This window comes from Fukomys damarensis, unplaced genomic scaffold, assembly GCF_012274545.1.
Source record: "Fukomys damarensis isolate Sample0158 unplaced genomic scaffold, DMR_v1.0_HiC HiC_scaffold_3, whole genome shotgun sequence".
In the NCBI taxonomy this organism is placed as follows: domain Eukaryota; kingdom Metazoa; phylum Chordata; class Mammalia; order Rodentia; family Bathyergidae; genus Fukomys; species Fukomys damarensis.
In genome coordinates, this window is record NW_022900915.1 from 2,367,074 (window position 1) to 2,385,393 (window position 18,320).

Genomic DNA, 18,320 nt, shown 5'->3' on the forward strand with positions numbered 1-18,320 from the left:
ATAGCCTCTTTAATAAATAGCGCTGGAAAAAATGGATTTCAAACTGCCACAGATTAAAACTGGACCCATATCTTATACCGTGCACTAAACAAAATCCAAGTGGATCAAAGATTTAAATATTAAAACAGAAACACTAAACTTGCTGGAAGATAGGTTAGGTACAACTCTTGAAGACACTGGCATAGGGAAAGACTTTATGAATAAATCTCAGTAGCACAGGAACTAGTTAGCACAGAGAATCAACAATTGGAATCCCATCTTATTAAAAAGCTTCTGCACTGCAAGAGAAACCACCAACAGAGCTAACAAACTACAAGTGGGAAAAATTCTTACCAGCTCTTCCTCAAAGAACTACTATCTAAAATGTAAAAAGAACTTTAAAAAAATCAGAGTATCCCAAATTTAGAGACCCAATTCATAAATGGGCATCCAAAATGAACAGACATTTCTCAGACAAAGTAAAAGCAGCAAATAAACATATGAAAAAATGTTCCACATCACTGGGCATTTGAGAGATGCAGATGAAAACAACACTGAGATTCCACCTCACCCCAGAAAGAACGGCTGCTAAAACGAAAACAACCGATAACAAATGGTGGGGATATGAGGAGAAAGGAAGCCTTCTCCATTGGTGGGAGTGCAGGCTGGTGCAACCACTGTGGAAATCAATATGGAGATACGTCAAAGAACTAGGATTAAGGGGCCTGGGATTTAGCTCAGCAGTTCGGTGGCCTGCCTGGCAAGCACAAGGACCCGAGTTCAATCCCCGATACCAAAAAAAAAGCAAGAACTAGGATTGCAGGTCCCATTTGACTCAGCTGTTCCCCTGCTGGGTATCATCCCAAAAGAATTAAATGAATCACACCACAGCAATATACGTGTAGCAATGGTGATAGCAGCACAGTCTGTAATACCTAAAACTCGGAAACAGCCCAATTGCTCATCAATTGAAGACTGGAAGATTTTTTTTTTAATAAAATGGAGTACTACTCGGCTATAAAGAATGAGAAACTAGTCAGTTATAGCCAAATGGATGCACATTGAGGCCATGCTCTTAAGTGAAATAAATAGGACACATGTGTAAATACCAAATAGTTTTTCTGGTGTGAGAAATGAAAGTGTAAATAAGGATCAAAATGTATAATAGTGTGAAACAGGAAGAAAAGGTCTAAAGGGGAAGGGGCAGTAGGAGGGGTACGGGAAAGGAAAGAAGGGACTGGAAAAAATTTGAGAAATGGAAAACTGGGAACAAAGTCTTTGTAAATAGGGAGAAGTGGGGGGGTTTAAGGGAGAAAAGGGGAGGGAGAAAATAACCAAGATATATCATATAAAGGTACAAATTCCCAATGATGAGCACCATCATACTGTATACCTAAAATGAACCAATAAATTTAATAAATTAAAAAATACATAAATAAAAAGCATTACCCCATTCATCCTGTTTTCCCAACCTGGCAATCTTCATTCCAGGGAAAAACAATATTTACTTTTGAAGGCTGATATAAAACAATATTGAAAATTTATGTTATGAAGTGAATAGAACCCTCAGTTTTTACATTGAACTAACTTTCAACTATGAAAACTGTGTTGGATTCTACATGATCCATTTCTCTTTAAAGAGCTACAGATCTTGCCCAACTTTGTCTACGTTGCTCATATAAGCATCCTGTTGTATTTTCCCATGGTTACCTGGAGCTCTTTAGAAGCAACAAAACACAACTCAGGAGTCCCCATGGGGCAGAGCCCAGCATGGGGCAGAGCCCAGGCAGGAGTTCTGCGCTTCCTGACAGCTGACTGTCAAGACTTTTGGGGAAGCTGTTGCCATTATCTTTGGGATGGAGGACATGGGTGCTGTTCAACAGGCCAGGACCCCCAAACTAAGAATTATCTGGTACAAAACAGTTCAGTGCTGAGGCTGAGCACTATCCTCTAAAGAATGATTTTGTTAAGGACTGAGCAAGACATCATGGCAGAATTCCTGCCAGTACACTGTGGCTTCGCTTTGCTTCTCCCCTAAAGTTTCCTGAAAGTGAACAGCGTTTAGGTCTCAGACTACTGCAGGAAACAGGGAATGCATAACAGTAGTTAGTGACAAAAACAACCTTAAATGGCTTTGCCTGTCTTATCTCCTTTTCAGAGTCATGAGCAGGAATGAAATGACCAGTAATTATCATTAAACTGCTATTTTGTCCCTTATCAATCAGACCTATTCACTGTGGTTCCTCCCAGACCCTTCAGTTGCAGCCAGTGTGAAAGTGGAGGGCTGGCCGTTTTACTCTGGGCAGAACATCAATGGCAAGTTTCCATGACAAAGCCATCTAGTCCCTAATGTAGGAACAAATGGCTCTATATAGCATCTACTGCCTTATTTTTAATATTCTTCATCTGATGGGATTGCAGCTCTGGTTTCTCCACAAAGTTAATCCGCATTGTGTCAGCACTGCAGGCTTTTTGCGTAGGTTCAGGACGAGCTGATACGAACAGGCCTGGAATGAATAATGGTTAGCAAAATCAATAAACCCTCTTATTAGTCACTAAGGGGACTGATTTTATGTCTATAAAAGTAAAACAATTAGAAGCGTATTAATGGCAGTTTCATCATAGTAATATAATAGAGCCAAGTAAGCTTGTCTTTTGGGAATCTTAATTTACCATTTGGTACTGGCTGTACACTCGGCCAGAGAAATGGCATAAAATATAAACAAGCTCTAGCCTTTGGTAATTCATGTTATCATCAGCGACCATAACACTGTGAAAGTATGGGGAAGAAACAGAACTTCTTTTAGTGATTGGTGTAAACCAGTCATGAATCATGTTCAGGTAAAAGCCCAGGCAGGAGGGGGACCTATTTGGCTCACATTGAGCTTTTTTGGTCATGTGTCTCTCTGTATTTATCAGCATTCCCATTTATTACAGTAGCAGAGTTAAGCATGGTCTAATGCAAGTATTTATGTCCTATCTTTTTAAACACCGAACTAGAAGTGAGTGAAATCCTGGCAAGGAATAAATACATACCCTGTGTATTTTGTAGCTTGTATACGTGTGATTTTAAAAATATGCATTGCTAACAGCAGAGAAATCATCAGGAATCCTTAGTATTACGCAGTCTACATAAACAGCAAGGTAATTCAGCTGGTGAAGATGTAAACGGATCTAATTCTGCTCCCGTGTTTTGGCAATTAAAGGGCTGGCCAGGAACTGGAGGACCCTCAAGGCAACTGAGACAGACCGGTGATGTAAACTCTTCCAAGATATAATCCAAATACGGTTTAAGAACTGAAAATTTTGATACTTTAAAAAGGATTTAAAATATGCGAAGTAGTCTTCTGTGTAGGCAGAAACACCAGAAAACATGTCTTTATAAATGACAACACAGATGAAACGCAGAAGAAAAATGAACTCAAAATTGCGGGACAAACATCCTCCATTGAAATCTAGGAAGAACATTAGCTACACTTGCGAGGCAAGTTGCAAATGCAACACTTTAAGGCGGCCTTTCAAAAGCGGAGGAAACGTTTCAATTGCAAAAAGTCTGTTCATTTATGAGGCGAAGACATTTAAAGCATAACCAAATTATACCAAGACAAACTCTGTCCATTCAAAGAACTCTTTAGTAAATAAAGTGGTAAAACTGTCACTAGCAATTACAGTAAAGTCATAAAAAGTTGCCACTGGAAACCAATGAAACCAACCAGTCGAAGCGCGGGAAGCAGCTTCCCTGGCACCTGAGGACTGCTGCACCTGCCTTTCATCTCATTGCAGTGCTTTCCCCGCAGGAGAGTGCACACCTTGCTGCTCATCTCGGTAGTGTAGCCTTCCCCAGCTTCCCAGACTCCTGTGCACTCACTGTGCCCAACCCAGACTGTAATTACCTTGGCAACATGTATCAACCAGCGAACACACTGCTGTGGCTTGTGTCTTAGATGTCCCCAAAGCCTCACGGTCAGAGGCTGGGCTTTGTCAGCGGTGGCTGGAGCAGGGTGTGTGGCACTGGGCAGACTCGTGGCACAGTGCTAGGATCGAGGACCCTGGAATGAGGGCTGTCGAGCGCCGCCTGTTCTAAGCAGCCTGGCTAAGATGCAGGAGACCCCCCTGCTTGCTGTGCTGTCTTCTGCCATCAACTGTTTATTCTCCGTGACGCCTCTCTGCGGTGCCACCCTGGAGCCGGCTGACTGGGAACTGAGCCCTCTACAAACTGTGAGCTGAATAAACCCTTCCTTCTTTAGTTTTGGGTGCCAGGGATATTGCCTCAGCAACAAGAAAAGTAACTGAGACACACGTTTTTAACCCACAAAGAAATGAAGGTTCTGTAAGGACAGGAGATCTTGTTTGCTATGCGCATTTCAGTCAATCCTGGTACAATGTGCCAGGCCCAGGGTGGAGCAGGTGCTAAACAGCTCTCCACTGAAGCTAACAAAGGTGAAAGGGAGGAAGGCAGGGAGGGAGGAGGAAGAGGAGAAGTGAAAATAAGAATACGGAGGTAAAGTTTGACCTAACATGTTCTCGTAAATCAACTGAGTGACAAGCTGGCTGACTTACTATCTGCTGCCCAAGTGATACAAGGTTTCTGTCTTTGTTTTTTAATTTTTAAAACCTCTATTAGTATTTGTCTGGAATATCATTCCACATTACAGAAATCTGTACCTACTAGTGTGTAGTGACATGTTCTGTAGAGTAAAAACCTATGAGTACTTATAGATTCACTGGACTACACACACAGCTAGGTTGTTGCACCCAAATTTCATATATGAAAAGTATGTCATGTCTTATGCACTTATAGTACTAAGAAATCCTTCTCTGAAAGTTAAAATCTCTACCAACCAGCTAGAAATAATGAGACAGACAAGAAGCCATTATAAAAAAAAAAAACCTTTTTAATTCTGATTGCCAAATTATTTAAGGCAGGTATAAAAAAGGAAAGCATTCAATATACATTTTACATAAAATAAACTAGATTACAGCATAAAACAAGTAACCAGGCAATGGCGTTAAAGTCTTTCTAAAACTGGAAAATTGTAAACATTTAAAAAAAAAGAAAAGGACTGTAGGACTATTCAAGTAATAGAACAATCACAGATGTCTCTGTTACGCAGGCTATTGGGTTATTTGCCATTCAAGATTATCAAAAAATGACACCTTATTATTCACAGATGCTCATTATTTCCCCATTTTAATCTTTACATTATATACAACACAGTTTTTGTGGTACTGGCAACCCCATGCCTTCCAGAAGTATTTTTTCCCACAATGCACGAGTACAAACAGTGACTACAGGAGCACTTTACACTGATGCGTCTTTAGCAGGCGCCACCGACAGACATCTAAACTGTACCGAGTGTCACCATCACAGTTCGCCTTTCTGAGGGCTCACGGGAAATACAGGAAGGGTATGCAAGGGGGTGGGCACGCTGATACATAACGTTCTTTATTTACAGTTTAAAAGGAGAAAAGGAAAAGAAACTAAGCAGCCTTTTGTGGCTAACACTTTTCAACATGACAAATACATTTTTATTTCCTTTACTGAGTGGTTTGCAACTTGGCAGCAGACCCTGTGTGTGCGAGCCTGGTTACTGATACAAAAAGTAAAGAATATATATATATGTATATATATATATATGTGTATGTATATATACAGATATGTATACGTATATATATATATAAAACAGAAGTTTAATTACAGCAACATTTGTTACTCTGTGATAAAATCTGTAATTTACAAAAATGAAATGACTGGTTTTTGCCTGCCATTAAGGCATTTCAAATTAACACCATGGAACTGATGTCTGTATAAAGCGCTTCCCCATGTGATCCAGTCACATGACACCGTACACTTCTAATCCTGTTATTCTCTGCAAAAGAAAAGCACATGTTAGCATAGGCCTCTACCGACATTCGACACTGAAAACCTGGAAACACTGAGACTGAGAGTTATTTTAACTCTACTCCATTCGTGGAATTCAAGGCCAGACAAAATGAACTGACATGATGTGATAACATAAATTGTGAAAACGTTAATTTTATGTTAATAATAACTCCAAATTGTCCCTTCTTAAAACAGCTTAAGGGGTAGATGAAACAGGAACCAACATTACTTTCAGCATTATGGTAATAAATTACTCTATTTGTAACTTTATTTGCAAATATAATAAAACAAAGGGAACTGTGGTGAGTTACTTTAACAAAGCTGCAAGGAGAACCTAAAGAAATTTCAACTGTGTAAAAAACAAACAGGCTCGCCGACATCCACATCACATTTAGGGAACACGTCTCATAGGATCCAAGTTGATGAGACGTGTGCACAATAAGCACCTTCATTATGACCCTAGGAACCTGAGGAACTAACGCTTTCCTCTAAAAGGCCAATCCTGGCTTTCCCAGAACGACTATGATGGCTGTGCCTAGGACACGAACGGAAAACAAAGATGACATTTACCTTCTCTGTGCAGGAAACATTCCTGATGCAGACGCCTGGGCAGCCACCTGCTGAGAGGCAACGAGGGCAGCAGAGGTCAAGCCTAGTGGGGAAGAAATGGGAGCTTCTGAGACATTTCCGCAGAAAACAGTAATGCCGGCAGGCTACAGACCCAGAAGAAGCAATCTGTCTCTTCCTAAGCAAACACATGAAATGTTTCGTGCTGAAAGGACAGAGGACAAACCATTCGGTCTAACCAGATCTATCCCTTTACTGAAGAGTCTGCAGTTTTCCTAATAGCTATTCAGAGAGGATATAGTATTCCCTCTGCCTCTGCCAGGTGCTGAATAGTTTGCACACGTTCCTGAATAAGCAGCTCAGAAGAAATAATAAGCACCAACAAGAATAAAAAGTCACAGTGAAATATAAACACAACATGCCATTTCCTTAGAATGCAATACCTTTATAATAATTTTGATCACTTTAATCCTTCTCCAAGTGATTTAACACAACGCATGTGATAAAGTACATGAAGTCGGTAAATCAGACTTAGAAATAGCCTCAATCTATAAGACAAAGGTAGCAGAGACAGAAACAGCTCCCTGAACAACATTAAGTTGCCTAACAGAGAATTCTCTTAAATTCTAAAGAAAACAGTCCTGGGAAACAAAGTAAACTGAAAGAAGATTGCTCACTTCTTCTATGTCCTTTATGCGGACATGCTTTCTTTTCCCCGGACGTAATGTAAGACAGTATATAACAACGACAATATACGGGAAGACATTCTGCTCACGTACACAGTTATGATATGTGAATACGTCAGATTACAATGCGTTAGAAACAAAAGCCGCTTCTCTGCCAAGTTCCCAAGTTCGTACTCAATACAAGCTGTTTAAGAAGCAGAGATGCTTGCTTGACATCAAGTAATGAGAGTTAAATAAATAAGAACGATCTTGCTCTATGCTCACATAGTGGGGTAAGAAGAAACCTGGCCACGTCCCCCAGAAATTCCTATGTTGAGGCCCTAAACTCTATAGTTTCACTGCAGTTGGAAACAGGGCCCAGGAAGAGGTAATTAAAGTCAAATGAACTGACATGGTCTCATCCCACTGTGAATACTGGGAGCGGGAGAACAGAGACAGACATTCAGGTCTGGGCTTCCTCCCTGCAAGAGCACACTGAGATGGTGGTGCAGCGGCTGACAAGTCTGTGAAAGTCCTCGCCACGGAGTGGAACACCATCTCCCATTCCCAGCCCCCAGAACCGTGAGCGAATGTATTTCTGTTGTTTAAAGCAATGCAGTCTATGCTACGGAGGCATCACCACCCATGCTGACAAAGACAGCAGTATCCCAGGCAGGTGGGACTGCTGGGGGAGACCAGGCCCACCCCCACACCTTCTGAGGTGACGCACTACGATAATTAATACACCACGAATGGATGGCTCCGGCAGAAGGCCAAGTCTACAGATTCTTGAAAAGGCTTCTTTTTCTCGACCTTCCTTTTTATTGAAGGCGATAGCAGTGAAGGGCTGTGAAGAGCCCTCCAATTAGATTAGAAAGTGCTGGACTGAGTCTCCTCACCACTTGCATAAGAAAAGAGCAAAAGGCCTACAGACAGAGAAGGACAGAACACATTTCACCAAAGCCTCCCAGTATCCTGCCCTTTTCTCCACAATTTCCTTGCAGTAGATATCTGATCTTCTGATTGTTATATTCAGTGCCCCAGACCCTACCACCACCCTCAGTCTGTGAGATAACAGTAAGCGCCTGATACCATCAGCCAGGGACAATTAGTAAACGTAAGCCATTAGAATACAAAGATGTGTGAATAGCCTAGGAAATACTAAGAAATAAGTGATAAAAGTCTTCCCCTTCTCAAGCTGTTAATTCAAAGTTCGGTACAGTATTTAAAAAATCATATCAGGTAGATGGAGCAACACTTTCCCAGAAGAAAATGGAAATAAAGCAATGAGAACTGAGCTGCTGACCTTGAAAAGGGTCATACTGGCCAGGGATCAGAGGGTAGCCCATGCCGACGTGGGTGTGGTGGTGGGTATGCAGGTGTCTCTGGCCGAAGGGGGAGTGGCGATCCCGTTCCCGCTCCGCCTCCCGTTCCCGCTCGGCTGTCACCTTTTCCACCGGCTGCAATCAGGAAGAAAAACGTCCCTTACTTAATTCTCTGAAACACACCGAATAGGAATACCTAGCCAAACTTTGTCTCTTCAGCAATATGTGTAAATGATTAAAAAGCAGATCATACTCAAAATTCTGTTAGTTGGCAATACTTTTAAAAGATGTGCTTTAGTTTCCATTGTAATTAAACCAAAACTAACTGCCTCACCCAAAGTGCACCAAGTAGGACGAGATTCTCCTCAGAGTCGCTCATAACTGCAGGTTTAGAATCTACCATTTTCTCACAACAACTTTTACATATGCGTCAAGGAAAACAAGTAATTTTGAAGATTCTATTCAGATTCCATTGAAGATGATTCCATTTTCTCATTACACTTGTAATTCTCATAGTTTTAAGCATATTTCTATCCATTCTGTTCCAATGAAAATATACCCCCCAGTTTCACGTGTCAACGTATAGCGCAGTCTGTCCTCCACATTCAACGAATTCCACTTCTGTACTTCAACCAACAAAAATATTGTAATAACTTGCTATACTAAATATATAGATTTTTGTCATTATTTCCTAAGAATACAGTAGAACAACTATTTATATAGCATTTATTCTGTGTTAAATATTTGACATCTTTTAGAGATACTTTAAAGTACCATATAAAGGAAGACGTGAGTAAATTATATGCAAATGCCATGCTATTTTATATAAAGGTATTTGAATGCCTGGCTTTTGGCATCCTCTGGAACGAATTCCCTGCACTCATCAAGGGAGGACTGCACAGGAAACCGTTATGCTGTATCCACATCTGGAATCCTCCAAATTCTGAATGCTCCCAAGCCACAGTTTGGTTAAGGAATGTATGTTTCCTGTACATTTCTACCTTGTGAGAACCTAATCACCCTTTCACTGCAGTTCTCTTTTTGCACCTGGATTTAAAAAAAAAAAATCTAGTTACCAAAAGAAGGACTCACAGAAAATGACTCTTCAGGTGCCTTTCCAGCTTTTCTACTGAGTGGACCCATTCACGCAGTAGGGAACAGATTCTAAACTTCTCTTTTCTGACTTAGAACCGTCACATCCAGGTATGGGCAATGACCACATGAATACCACAGATCCACAGAGAAATATAAAACTCACATCCACAGAGGCCAGGCTAACAACAAAGACAAGTGGTGTGAGATGGGCGGGTTCATTGTATACCTGCTGCACGGATGGGAGGAGGCATACACCAGCAACAGGAGTCTACTTCTCCATTACTTTGCTGTCAAGTAAGGTTTGGACCAGATTTCCCATTATCTTTTTGCTCTTTGTTTTCAGAGACAGGGTCTTACTATGCAATCCAGGCAGGCATTCACAATGTAGCCCAAGCTGGCTACAACCCTATAATCCTCCTGCCTCAGCCTCCCAAGTGCCGGGATTCCAGGTGGGCATCACCATGTCTCACTTTCAACTGTTTTCAGAGAAAAAGGATATCTGTATGAGATAATCCTGATTTTTGAAAGTTGTTTCCCCAAAAAAAGTTTTTAAAAAAGTTCCACAGTTGCCCAATAGGTCAACAGCTTATGCCTGATTATTCCTTAATTTTTCAGTGTTTCATCAACAACAATTTGCACCACAAGTTGTTTCCTATTAATTTAAATTCCCACATGATATGTGTCCTCCTGGTTAGCAAGGCATACCACATTTTTCAACAGAAGAGCTAACTATCATATATTCTTCAACAATTGTCTCTCGTGTGTAAAAGCATCTTATTTTTGAACAGTTTATTCTTTATGTATGAAGGATAAAACAGCCTCCTAAAATCACAGTTGGGTTCCACGACTGTTCCATAGGTTGTCCCCTTTTCTCCCCCCAAACACGTCCTTTAAATAGCAACGGAACCAGACTTACAGCAGGAGACTTGCTGCGGTACTGGTTGGCATGCTGCTGGAGCAAGTCCAGGGCTTTAGATTCAGTGGTTGTCTTCGTGGTGATGCTGGGGCTGGTATTGACTTTCTCTGCCTCGTCTCTCCCTGACATCTTCCCATAAACAGGATAATGAAATCCTGGAGAGAGATAGGCCCCTGCAGATAAACAACAAATGCCACATCAAATTATGCGCTACATCTTTAAAAAAATCGTTTGGGTTACATGAACTTGTGATAAGAGTCAGACATCTTAAAATAAGGGGTTACATTAAAGACGAGCTACATCGTTGTTCTACTATATCTAGATTCTCCGATTTTCTCCAGTTAATTCATCCTGATGAATGAAGGTTATAAACAGAACTGAGCTTACAGCCATTTCACACACTTATGTGTCTGCTTAAGTGTAAGGAATAGTAACTATAATGATTATGACAGTAAGTGCTTAGAATATTTTCATAGGCAATAAAGTATCTGTCAGTCTAACATCTACAGCAGACCATCAGAGACTACGGAAACTACAGCTGAGGACTCTTGACATTTCATTGCCAAAATTCTTCTATTAAATCAGTTTCATCGCTGGGACTTTAAACAACATAAAAACAAGCAAAATAAATGTCATTCTTGAAGCTTCTAATTTATCTTGAGTCTTTAATAGCTAATACTTGAACACTGCCTCTTCCCTCCCATAGAGTCAGAACCCACAACACGTACCAGGGTAACTGTGCATTAGGACAGGAGAGACAGCCCGGTATGCAGGGTGGCTGGGGTCATACATCTGCGGGTAAGGATAAGCATGCAAGTACTGTATGTAGGACTGATGCTGACTCATGGGCGAGGACACTGCCACTCTGGCCCCCCGGGAGTCCTTCCAATTCACAGGGGTCTTTCGGTCGTCATTCTTCAGCTTGTTGTCGTCCACTGACTGTGAGTCGGGACGCCTGGCCTCTTTGGGTTCTTCTTTGATGCTTGTCAATGACACGGGCAGGCTGGACGCGGCGCTGTCTTTATTAGGAGTTTTCCTTGGACTGTCCTCTCTCAACTTCTTCTCTCGGTCAAGTTCTTCTGATTTTTGCTGATCCAGGTATTTGGGCTGGTAGACGTAATGATGCCACGTCCTTGAATCTGGATCCTGATTTTAAAATATATATATATACATTTGTCTTAAAACTTCAATGTTTAAGGAAACCCATTAGTCATCCCGACAGCACTATTACTATTACTCCGCATACAAAGTTAGCATCTATTTATGTGTTAGGCGCTTGGTATTACTCCTCTCGTAAAGTAATAATGTCTGGGGTTACCATTGATTCCTTGTAGAAAAGGCAAAACCAAATCTTTTATAAGCTCAAGCAGTATCAAGGTCAACCTGCTGCCCAACTGAGAAGCCCAGCTTTTGGCTGTTGGAATTCAGAGCTAGTCCCTTAATGTCATTTCTGAACATTAAATAACATCCTCAGACATATTTAATCCAACCCTCATTTTCCTTTTAACATCTCATATAGGTAAAAAGGATTTTAAAAATTCTAACTCAAGCTAATAATAGCAAATTTAAGCAATTACTATAGCTATTAACATCACTTAGAAGAAAAAACTCCTAGTTTTCTAATACATTTTCTTCACTTACTGCAGCTGAGGCTTAATACATCAGCTCACTTCTCATTATGTGTTAACAACTTAATCAAAACAAAATTTCAAATTCAGAGCACACATTATGGCTTCTCTATTAGAAAACAAAGCCATCCGTGAATGTCCAAAACTGTGTTGTTCAAATGCAGTCTTGTCAAGCAACGGCCCGACTTGGGCCTCTGGTAGAGGGGAAACTGAGAATCCCAAATGGCCTCTGTGGCACCCGTTCCACGGGTGGTGTAAATCCACCAGGAATTCAGGTCCCAGAGGACGTTCAGAATTGGGCTTTAGCCCCAACTTTGGGCAGAAATGTCATGCAGAAAGGGCTGCCGCTCTGACTCACAGGGACTCTGTCAGGAGGGGTCTGGGGTGGGGCGGCAGTGCTAAGCAGTACTGGAATGACTGCTCTGGAGGCTGCGTGACTCACAATGCCAGAACCGTGAAAGTGCTGGCACTTGTGTGGTTTTCTGGTGACTGACTCTCAGGTGTTCCCAAGACGGCTGCCACCGGCACCTGGGACAAGTGCTGAGGCCACTCTCCTCACAAACGCTCAGCGTAGAGCTTTGCGTTGGGCATCTAACACAGGGTGTGGAGCAGGAATGGAGGCATCTCACAGCCCAGGTGAAAGACTCTGGGCCTCTTAGCAACTTAGCCAGACCCTGTCTCAAAGCAAAAACTGGCTGGGGATGTAGCTCAGTGTGAAGGCCCTGGTTCAACACCCAGTACCACCAAAAGAAGAGTAGGAAATATGGATTTAGGCGCCCAGTTATAATATTCCTAGAAGATGCTAGCGGAAATTTATTTAGCGATCAAACTTAGAATCTCAGAGTGTGAAAGGAATTTAGTATCTCTAGTGGAATGCCCTCACTAGACTCAGTGAGAAATTAAGGGACTGCGTTAGAGCCACAGAACTGAACACAGTGACGGCATGGAACACAGGTCTGCAAAGTGCGTGTCTGGAACATAGTAAGAAAATAGCAAGCCACGTACATTTTACAGCTACACAACAACTCCTGAGACTCTTTTGGAATATTTTTCAAGAGGAAAAAACAAAAACAACCCTGGTGTTGGTTTCTCTCCTGTGGAAGAAGTCTAACCAGATCAACCCCAGACATGTACGCGTCTCAGACTACTCTCTCTCTGTCGGGGCCACGATCCACAATCTTACTTGTTTAAATCTCGAGGTTGGGTCTACACCTGTCTGCTTCATAGAGTCCATGACAGACTTCATTTCTACAGCCTCCTTAATAAGCTGGTGGTTTTCCATCTGCTTAGCTTTGAAGCTGTCGGCCTGAAGCTGCTGCTGGTGATTGGAGAGAAGCTGTGATTTACCTGTCTCCTCAGTTTTATTAGGCACTGACGGCCCTAGTTTAGAATGGTTTTTGTTAGGCTCCGGAGCAGAGGGAGCTTTTGAGACTGTGGCCGACGGCGTGCTTTTCTGCTTACTGTCCTCCTTGCCCAGCTCCTTCAGGGGGAGCTCAGTCTTCCTGTCACAGTCTCCTCTGCCAGCCTGGGCCACTTTCTGCTCTGCCAGCCTCTGGTCCTCATAGTACTTCTCATACTGCTGTCTGTAGGCAGGGCTGGAGGCCATCAGAGACTTCTGGTCCATGTACAGCCCATAGGCGTACTGGCCGTAATAGAGCGACTGGGCCAGGGCAGGGTGCCTCTGCGTGATCACCGACTGGTGCTGCGGCTGCAGGGATGCAGAACTGTGGTCCGCTTTCTTAGACTCTAGCTGCTCTGCCTTGTCTTTCTTCTCTGCATCTTCCTCGGACTCCTTCTTGATCTTCATGGCCTGTGAGCTCCCGCTATTCCCAGCCACAGGGCCACCAACCTGGCCGGGGTGCATGTAACTCGGGGAATAATAAGGGTCATAGCCATGGTAATAGGGGGAAGGGGACTCCTTCAGTTGAGACGGCGGTGCGGCAGTGGAGGAGTGCCCCTTCACGATACCGTCCTTGCTAGAAATGATGTCGGACGGGGAACTGGCCTTTGACCTCATGCCCTCTGACCGGCTGTCAGACCCACCATCATCAGCAGCATCGGAAATATCTGAATAGGCCGGGCTGCTGGTCTTGGCAGCCGAGCTCTCGGCGCCGTTCTGGGTCAGCACATGCAGTGGGCCCATGGGTGCCTGCCCGCTCACCAGGGCGCTGCACTCCGTCCTCGAGGCGCTGCCTATGGACGGGCTGGGGGCATTGTCTGTGAACGTGTAGACCTTGTCGGCTTCGGCCTTGATGCTGGCCATGCGGCTCTCCTGAGCCTCTGACAGCCCGTTAGCCAGCCCTTCATTCCTGCTGAGATGCTCCTTTAAAAAATGCCCAGGTAAGTCTTTGCCAGTGCCCTTGGTGTCCTCCGGCTTCCCCAGCTTTGCATCCACTTTCGGGCTTCCCGAATCTTTCCCTTCCTTGTCCTTCAGCTTGCGCTTTTCCTTTTTCTTCTTGTCTTTCAGCGACACCAGAGCTGGGTTCACGGTGACAGGCTCTCCCATGACTGTGGGCTTTGGTTGGATGGGCTTTAGAGGAGGGCTCTTTGGTGTGGCCTGGACAGCAGTGGTCGTAAGGGAGGGCAGGCCGGGCATCGTCCCGGTGGTGGTGGTTGTGAAGGCAGCAGTAGGTATAGCAATGAGCTGCGGGGGAGTGGGGGCTGGGGCCGGGGCAATGGGCCGCGCACTTTTCAGTTTGGAGAGGTTTTTGTCCATTTTGCAATGGTTTGCTTTTCTGCCCTTTTCTTTGTCTCCCAGGTTTTTCTTGTCAATCAGCCCTTCTGCTTCCAGTTTGGGCATCTCAGCCGTCAGCGCGCTGTCTGCGGCCGAGCAGCTGTCGGAGGTGGCCGTCATGTTAGAGATGACCGGAAGGTTGTTCAGTTCACTGTTAAGGCCCTTCTTTTTGCCAGAGGTCTTCCCAGCTTTGGGACTCATGAGAGCCCCCGGGCCATTGCTCATCAGCTCTCTCTTTCCTTTGGGAGTCCCAGGGGGGTTCCCGGCACCAGGGGACATGGGTGTCTTTGCCTGGTCATAAGCAGACACACTTGTGCTTGGCTCCCCGCAGTCAAGGGCCACATTACTCAAGGTCTCCTCGCAGTCTGAGATCTTGTCCTCGCTGTCGGGCTCAAACTCCAGCTTGTTTTCTGGGTCCAAGTGTGCATGAGCCTGGTGGTACCTCAGGCCATTAATGTGCTTGTACTTTTTGTTGCAGTTTGGGTGAGGACAATCAATTAACACTGGAGAAGAGCAGCCTTGGTCCAAAAAAGGAGTCTCTGGTTTCCCCTGAGGGGTGGTGGGGGTGCTTCTAGAGTTTGTGCGGATGCGCTTCCCAGGCTTATTGTCTTCAGAGCTGGAGTTCAGGTCCAGTTCCATGGGAGGCTTGTTTTTCCTCTTATTGGTGGAGGAAGGACTGGCTTTGATGTCTTCTGCAGCACAGTTTGGGGGTGTCCTCCGCCCGCTGGCATTGAGGCTGCCCCGCCTTCCTTTCCCATTGGCCCCTCCTCTGTTCTTGCTCTGCAGCCCCCTGGACTCGGTGAAAGTGGCCTCGGAGCCAGGGGCGGTGGCGGCCGACCTTGCTCTCTTCCCTCTGCCCCGGCCACCTCTCATCTCTAGGTCACTTGTCGGTGACTCGCAAAACCTAGGGAAGTAAGGGATAGGTGTCAAAGTGAGCATCTCCAAGAGTCAGACGGAATCACAAGGTGCACAAAGCAGCCAAGAGGAGTCAACACTTGGGTAGCTTGAGGAAAAACATTTTCTTTTTCCACTGACAAGTTCAACACCTGCAAAAGAACAGGCTACAGATGACTTATATTCTGCTTCAGAAAATCAAAGAAAAACAGCTCAGATAGCTGGCTTCCAATCCAGTTCAAATTCCCATTTTAAGAAGAGAAGAAAACGAGGGGGGGGGGAGCAGGCTCCTGATACAAAAGAAAGCCAGAATTTTCACTTTACCGTGTTCAGTCCTGAATTGCTCGTTTCTCTTTTGCCTGATTTCAATTACAAGTAGACTTTTACATATTATTAATCTGTTCTCTAGTTTCCTTGCAAAGGGAGCACAGGGAAAGGGGGGATGAAAGGCCTATGCATACCTGGGAGGGGCCCAGTCGTGCTTGGTGCAGTCTAGCAGGGTCCCCACGTAAGTCTTGTTCCTCCACGTGACATTGACAACCAGGACCCCTGCAGGGAGAAGAGGATAAAAGGGGATCATACTTAACACCGATCACTTTACTTCTACTTCACTTTATTTTGGTATTTTTATCAGCAAAATTCTATTCTCATTTGCTTTCAAAAGCTGTGGTTTGCAGTCTTCCTCTTTCTGGTTTCAGTGACCTCAAGTTAAAACCCACAGGAAATGATGTGTGTGTGTGTGACTTGGTGCTTACACACACGTGGTACAGAAGGCCGACACTGTGTGTGAGAGTGTAATCGCGATCCTGCTGACAGAAGGAAATGGTTTTTGCCATGTCCTGCTATAAAATGGCAACGCTCACCTCTTAATTTTTCTATTATTACACATAATTGCTTTCGTTTGGCAAGCAGCCAATGTAAACTCAGCGCCAGTTACCAGTGCTTAAACCAGAAGGTGACTGAAAAGAATTGGTTTTGTTTCCAATTCAACAACACAAAACGATGATGATTTTTATTAAGAAAAAAAATGCCGGTGCATAAAAATAGGCACAGAGGAGAAAATGGGGACTCAGAGTCCAGAGCTGATAATCAGCTCTGCCTTCTCCTTAATCCTCTCCTCCTTGACTCTGTGAGACAATAATCAGCCTGGGTGCGGTGTCTGTTTCACTGTTTGGTCTTGTTTCATGTTATGGGCTCCTAAAATAGCCCTCTTAAGAAAATAAATGTGCACAATAGATTTGCTATTGGGGTTATCTTTAGAATCAACTTTGGTAAGCATTTGCCACAGAGGATTAGAAAAGAAATCTCAAAACCAACACGCTTGTTTCCTGCAAGCTGCTTTCCCCCACTGCTTTGCAGACAATTTAATTTAGCACTGCATCTGTGAATTACTAAACCTAAGTGCACTTAGTAACCATACGGCACAGAGAAATAAAATACAACATCCTCTTTATTTCGCTGGAGGACAAATGCCACTTTTGAAAAATTGTTTCTTTAAAGCATGATTTTAAAAGACCTAGATTTTGAGACCTATATAAAATATTAGGGCAAACAAATGAAATGCTCGTGTGAACCTTTGTTTCCTTTTCTGCAACCTCCCTCCCTCCTGTTCTTTTTGGGAAGTACCAGACGACAGACAGGACTCAAAGTCCGTTTCTAATTTCTTTGTTCCCTTGTGCTACTGCTGCCATTCTGAATTTTACAGAAAGCCTGGGCTGAGCTCCTTTCAGGCAAGGAAACCCTCACAAGGTAAGATTCATTTCATTGAGAACCTTCAAACATCAGGTAAAATATGTGAACGGTTGGGAGTTTAGCAAAGAAGGAAGATTTTCTTTCACGAGTCTCCAAAGGTTTTCTTTTTTTTAATAGCTTCCCATATGGTCTGTGTTGTTATTACTTACGTGACAGCTGAATTTACTCACTGTAAATTCAGCCTATTGTAGCAATAGTCTAGCACAGGAAGAAAAGCTAGGAGGAAGCAACACAAGCGTTTCCTCACATCAGGGCTGAGTCCTTTGTAACTCCCTCAGGATTTTTTTTTCCCATTGAGTATAAGAAATTCATATTGCAACAAGAATCGGTGGTGATGAGGCATTTGGTCAAAACCTGCACATGACAACAATCGGAGGAAAAGATTCTTTAGGAGCACGTCCCTTCACGAGGGGAGGGAAAGACAGAGCAGGTTTTCTCATCATCTGCTCTCGGGCACTGTGTGTGGTGTCAAAGACCTTTGCAGATGCTTAAAATTCTTTAGCATGTCAGCTATATTTACAGTGCAGGAATATATCTGTATTGCCAGAAGGTTACCGCATTTTAGCTTTAGATGCAGCGAGCTGAATCACTGCGTTCCAGAGTCCCTGATGTAGCACAAATGTATAATTAAAATTGCTTGAAAGGAAACATGAAAGAAACAACAAACCCTCCATTCTAGCAGCAATAAAATTAAAAACAGGAAAAGTCTGCACAGACACTTAACATTTGTCTGCAGTGAAAGGCTTTTGTTATTGCTTTTCCCCTAAGGGTTTCGCCTTTCCAGCAAAGGCTAGCCGCGGATTGGCCGGCGCCGGATGCAGGGCCCACGTCTGGTTGGCTGGGTGGAGGGCGGGGCGGGGAGAGCAGCGGCTCCGGCTCCG

At 43.7% G+C, this 18,320-nt stretch overlaps 1 protein-coding gene across 4 annotated transcripts in view; it reads right to left on the reverse strand.

The window, feature by feature from the left end:
• Positions 1–4,922: 4,922 nt before the first annotated feature.
• The window catches only part of Znf608 (zinc finger protein 608), a 98,410-nt gene continuing 85,012 nt past the window's right edge, over positions 4,923–18,320 (reverse strand). For 3 of the 4 annotated variants that reach the window (XM_033766397.1, XM_033766406.1, XM_033766404.1), the window contains 7 exons: positions 16,149–16,236; positions 13,243–15,697; positions 11,160–11,577; positions 10,432–10,604; positions 8,402–8,555; positions 6,434–6,515; positions 4,923–5,849 (listed from right to left, as the gene is read on the reverse strand). In XM_033766397.1, coding sequence (XP_033622288.1) covers positions 5,843–5,849; positions 6,434–6,515; positions 8,402–8,555; positions 10,432–10,604; positions 11,160–11,577; positions 13,243–15,697; positions 16,149–16,236 — 3,377 coding nt within the window. In that variant the 3' untranslated portion in view covers positions 4,923–5,842. Of the gene's footprint in view, positions 5,850–6,429; positions 6,516–8,401; positions 8,556–10,431; positions 10,605–11,159; positions 11,578–13,242; positions 15,698–16,148; positions 16,237–18,320 lie in introns of those variants that run through there. The other variant, XM_033766402.1, reaches the window with a different exon arrangement.